Source organism: Muscardinus avellanarius, assembly GCF_963383645.1.
Source record: "Muscardinus avellanarius genome assembly, chromosome: 4".
In the NCBI taxonomy this organism is placed as follows: domain Eukaryota; kingdom Metazoa; phylum Chordata; class Mammalia; order Rodentia; family Gliridae; genus Muscardinus; species Muscardinus avellanarius.
Window position 1 is genome coordinate 109,355,374 of NC_137789.1, and position 6,000 is coordinate 109,361,373.

General features: G+C 42.0%; 1 protein-coding gene across 1 annotated transcript in view; it reads right to left on the bottom strand.

Annotated features, from left to right (window-relative positions):
* RHOBTB1 (Rho related BTB domain containing 1) overlaps positions 1-821 on the bottom strand; it is a gene marked incomplete at both ends in the record, with an annotated part of 48,273 nt that extends 47,452 nt beyond the window's left edge. Inside the window, 2 exons of the mRNA XM_080693587.1 lie at positions 161-264; positions 630-821. Coding sequence (XP_080549713.1) covers positions 161-264; positions 630-821 — 296 coding nt within the window. The remainder of the gene's footprint in view (positions 1-160; positions 265-629) is intronic.
* Between the last annotated feature and the right edge of the window lie 5,179 nt (positions 822-6,000).

The following is a 6,000-nucleotide window of genomic DNA, read 5'->3' on the forward strand; positions in this document are numbered from 1 at the left end:
CAGGAAATAGTATTGTTCTTTTCTTTTTTTCTTAGACACAGTGCAAACCCAAATATATTTCAAAAGGCCCTATGATGTGGGTTTTGCTGATGTGTGAAGACAGCTGATGAGTTTGAAAAGGAAACTGAACTTGGGCTCAACCGCACCGGTCTTGCTTTACCTGCCGTACGCAAAACGCCTGTCTTTGTGATGATCGCCAAAAGTATCCCAAAGCCTGAGAGAAACGCTCACTTCGTCAACCACATCCCGGGAACGCTCCAAGACCTGCAGGAGAGAAAGAGAGAGAGAGTTCCCGTGTTCAGTGTTATTCAGAGATCTCAGGAGGTCATCTAAGTCAACATCTCTCAGTGCCCCTCTGCCTAGCTGCACTTACTATCCTTGTTTATTATCTATCAAAACTTAAGCCGAGTCCTAAGTCCCTGTCTGAGTCACATGATTCAACCCTCACTCAGGATACCAGAGCCATGTTCCTGAGTTGGTTCTTTGCTTTTGTCTTCTGCTATGGCACTGGCACTGAAAAAGGTTAGTTTGGGTTTGAATGTGCAAGTTAACCATCCTCCTCCTCCATCTTGAACCAGACTGGCAAACAGCAACGATGGCCTGAGGATTCTAAAGATACTGCAGCTTACCTCCTGGCAGACACGGTACTGGTCAATCGCCCACACAGTGGGTACGTGGGTTGCCAGAAGCTGATACTGTGTGAGTGTGGTGTTACACGCTCGGGCACAGATCAGGCGCGTCTTCCCTACAGCGTTGTCGCCCACGACCACACATTTGATGGTTTCAACGTTGGGTCTTTCGTAGTCCATGTCAGTGTCCATTTATAAAGCTCTATAAGAAGAGAATGGACACCACATTAAAGACACCAAGGTTTCCCAGAGTAATCTAGGCTGTGAGGAGTTCAGAGTAGTTTTGCCTTTGTATAGCCATGACTTTGGAGGTGCACAGGCATAGCCAAGAAGTTTAGAAGTTGATACCAAGCCTAATTGAAGCCCAAGTTTTCTTTTTATATCTCACACGAGAACCAAACACCGGACTGTTATTTTGACCCCAAACAGTTTATTCTGGTTACCATGTTATTTTCTCCTTGGTTTTCTCTAAACATAACCTGCCTACTGCAGATCCGTCCAGGCACTGTCGGGACAGCTGGCATGCATTTATAGCTCCCTGGCTACTCATGTTGACTGGCCAGTGAGCCTGGCCACTTGGAGGATTCACCTTTGATACTGGCATAAGCTGCCTTTGGCAATACTGACAACCACCCCACCACCATCTTCTAATCATCCAGCACCTGTTGTTGAGAAGCAGGTTTCTTTATGCTTAAGAATACCATGGTGACTTAGAATCAAAAGTGCAGGATGAAAGACTACCTGACTTTATAGAAAAGAAAACGGAAAAGACTGAATTCTGAATATTTTATCTATTTACTTATTTATGTGGTTCTGGGAACTGAATCCAAGGGTCTGTTACCACTGAGCTACATCGCCAGCCCTTTTTATTTTTAGTTTTGAGAAAGGGTCTCACTGAATTGGCCAGGCTGGCCTTGAGACTTCTATCTTCCTTTCTTGGCCTCCCAAATACTAGGATTACAGGCATATGGCATCACAGACAGCTGGAATTCTGATGTGTTAGCTAAATTAACTTTTATGTTTTTATTTTGTTATCTACATTAATCAAACAAGTAAAACAGATCTTAAAGAGGTCCTACTATAAAGCATGTTGTTGTTGTTTTTAAAATACCTTCTCCCCAGTGTGTTCATCAAGAAATTTGGAACATGATTTTATCAGGAAGAGGATCCACTTTAGAATCTTCCTGAGACTGCCAAAGAATATCTAAAGAGGGCTACTGAGGAAGAGAAAAAGTTGCCACAGCCCAATCTTCCCAAAGACAGGCCCTTCCATCAACTGGTGGCAGTCTCCTTAGGGAGCATATAGATGGGAAATCAACCTTGCAAGATTTTAAGATTTTAATCAGTTGTAATTGCCCTTGTGAGGAAATCTATTACTAAACTTAAAAAATGATTAGGTAGTCATTTTTAAAGAATTGGTAGTGATTTTAAGAGCCACAATAGAGAAATTATTCAGAGGAGAGCCATAATTGGGATATAATTTAACAGATTTGATAAAAATGATAATTTGAATCATAGTAGCCTAGATGGAGAGATAAAAGGAAGTTATTAAGAAGAATACTTGTTCACATGAAGATGTAATTGTTTCTGGAAGTGACGGTTCTGGAACTGTGGATCCTGAACAGAAGGTGTTAAACTCGGAGCTGTAGAAGGATTTGGCAGAACTGGAGCCCATTGATCCAAGGAACAGATGTGTGGATAGGTTTGGATTTGATCTGTGGTTCCTATACTCTAAAGAGGCTTAAAATAGACAGACACCTGTGCCTTACTTAGCAATGCTTATTCTGATTATGTTGGGTGGAGAAAATCTTTAAAAATCACCAATTCTTAAGGATCAGCCTGTTAAAGTGGCTTCTAAAACTGATCTCTTTAATATTTTTGCCTTGAAATTCTATGGCTTTATTGGTTACCCATCTAAATAGCATGATCTGGCTAAAGCAGGACTTTGGCATTATATCAATGTTTGTCAAACACTCCCCAGGAAACAATGTCTGAAGATATATTTGGTTGTTACAATCAGAAGGCTAAAAACTACTGGCTTCTAGAGGGTAGAGGCCAAAGATGCTGCTACTAAATATAGTTCAAGGCACAGAAGAGCCCTCCATCCCCCAAGAACTACACAACCCAAATGCCATAGTCCTGAGACTGAACAACCTGCCTTAGATGGATATGAGTTTGACTCCCCATACCCCGACTTTCTATAACTTGAATTTGGGCAAGATGCGTATATGTTCTGCAGTCTTTGTCTGTTAAATGGGAATTATAATAGTATCTATATTCTCAGATTATTTTGAGGATTAAGTAAACTGATGTTTAAGTTCCTGCTGTGGTACCTGACACACTGAGATGGCTTCAAAAATTATAATTCTGACCCTGAAGATGGACACCTTTTAGAAGGCATCAGGCAGGAAGCCCGAGTCAGATGTGAGGCCATAAATTTAATGACAAAGTTATCAAAAGGATAACTTTTAGAGAGCTAGCTCAAGGATGGTTCACTGAAGACTGAAGAACACAACACAAGCTGCAGCCTAGCTTATCTCAAGAAAAAAAAAAGGCAGAAAAAGTCTTGGGTAGGAAGAGAGAGACAGGGAGGAGGGTCATGGTAAACCCAAAGATAATTGAGTTGGGAAGATATTTAAACACATTTTAAAATTTTATTTTCTTTTTCTGTGGTACTGGGGATGGAACCCAGGGTACCTGGGTTCTACCTCTAGGCTACACTCCCAGACCTATTTTATATCTTATTTGGAAATAGGGTCTCACTAAGTTGCTGAGAGCCTCACTAAATAGCTGAGGCTGGCTTTGAACCTGTGCGATCTTCCTGCCTTAGCTTCCCAAGTACTGGGCTTACAAGTGTGTGCTACCACACCTGGCTATTTAGCACATTTTTTAAAAAATGGGGCATTTCCAGATGCCAGTGTTAAAATGTAACATTTCTTGACAAGTTTCTGTTGATAGCACCTCCAAGGTAGCCCAAATCAGTAGAATAGGCTCCATCTGGAGACTCACAACTTTGGAGCCTGAAACACATCATTTTGAATGTTCTAAGTGGTGGAAAGTCTTAAGTCTTTTGAGGGTGAATTTGATTTTTTTGGACATATAAACATCAGAGATAGCTGAGCACTAATATTTGGATTTAGTCAGAATGGAGACAGGACATTGAAAATATAGAATTTTTTTGTTGGCTTACAAACTAGCTCTGATAGTAGTCCCCAGAAAGGATTCTCCCCAATAATTTGAATCACTGAGGAACTGCTGAAACAGTTGTATAGTTTTTTTCTTAACAGAAGACTACTTTGAGAGGGGTCAGAAGCCCTTCAAGTTTGATATTAAGGCTATGATGATCAAAACTAATATTATTTCACTTACCATTAGACACATTTCATGTGGGCCTACAAAAGAATTTCTGTGCCAACAGTGAAAATAACATCCTAGGGCCTCCTAATCCCTGTCAGTCAGCTCGAGACCAAAGTGGGAGCCCAAGGTGCTGAACCCCATGTGCTGGAGATAACACAGAAGGGAAAAACAAGAGGCTGGGCAGAATTAAAACTCGGAGCCTTGTTCCTGCACGGCAGACAGGAATTTCCAGGAAGCACTGCCGTATTTCCAAATACTAAAAATCTTTTTTTGAAGTAGAAATTTCTTTTCATGGTAATCTAGAAAGCATTTTAAGAATGCAAAGTCACAGCCAAGGATGTGAACTCATGCCTCACTTGTATTGTTATAAATCTTTGTTCATCTGTTACACATAAACAAATAAACATTAAATTATGGTCATAATTATAAAAATATGCAATTTTATCCTTCTCCACTTGTTATGGGCTCTAATTTATTCATATCTAGCACTCTTATGGTTGAGTGAGCTCTCAGGACCATCTGGATAATGACTATCTGCTTCTTGACTTTTATTTACCTAGAATGAGAGCAATAAATATTACACATTTAACACAGTTAATAAACTTCACCACCATAAGTCTTACTGATCTGTGAGGATACCCTTTCACCTTTAAACACATGCCTAAGGAAACAAGAATGGTAGAAAAGACAAAGTTTGAGAGATCAAACACTGGTAACCTGTTACTATGGCGGCTTTGTCCTCTTCTTACTCAAAACCAGCCTGAACTTCAATTCACACTTGAACAGAAGCATGGACGGACATGGCTGCTAAGAGCAAAAATGTACCTAGAAGACACTACCTGCTCACTCTCTGGAGTCAGAAGTGTTGCATATTGTTGTCATCCAGAAACATTTTACCTCCGAAATACTGAATTTCAGAATCCCACTCTCAGAGCAACACTCCTACCATGCTTCGTAGGTAGTGCCACATGGAATAAGGCCACCACGGCAGCTCCTGTCTGGAGCAGGCCCGGTTTCCCCACAGCTTGGCTCAGGCTGGCCTTCTGATGGCATGGCTCAGGGGAAGGAGGTGGAGGTGATGCTGCGTGAGTCGGGAGCGCAGGCCTCCAGGGCCCTGTGGTTCCACCTCCATGCTGTTGGAATGGTGCCCTGAGGCCTCCATGAAGGAATCTGGCCTAGCCTAGCAGAGGCTGCAACTCATGCTGGAAACAACCGAGGCAGCCCTGCTGATGGCCGTCACCGGATGCTAGGAGAAGGGAGGCTGTCTTGGATTTTTGAGCCTGGTTGACCCTCTGGCTGAATGTAGCTGATGAATGAGCTCAGGTGAAACCAGCTCAGGAATCACTCAAATTCCCATGGATCTCAGAACCTGTGCCAGATGTGCTGGGGCACACCTCTAATCCCAGTATGTAGGAGGTTGAGACAGGAGGATCACAGGTTTGAGGCCAGCCTCAGCAACTCGTGAGACCCTCAGCTACTGAGTGAAAATTTGTTTCAAAAAATAAATAAATAAAGGCTGAGGTATAGCTCAGAGGTAGAATGCCCCTGGCTTCAATCCTCAGTATCATAGATAACAGGTAGATAGATAGATAGATAGATAGATGAATGAATAAGGAAAATCATTGCTATTCTAAGACACCAAGCCTTGGGTGGTTTGTTATGCAATAAGGGAAACACACGCATTACACCTTAGTAAAGTCTCCAGAACCTTGACTCCTCCATTAAAATAAACGATGAGATGAAAAGCCTTTCTTGGGTGATGATTCTTTCCACCCAGGGTTGATGGGTCATGTCAACTTTTTTCTTTACCATCACCTTCAACATTCACGCTGTATGTGTAGTGGTCAGAATACTGACCTCTGATGTCCATGTATGAATCCCTGGCACCTGTGGCCCTGTCTTTTCCATGGGATGGGGGAATTTGATGGGAAGAGGGAATTAAGACTGCTAATCAGTTGACTTGAACCTTAGGAAGTCATCCTGAATTATCTATCTGGGCCCAATGTAGTCACAA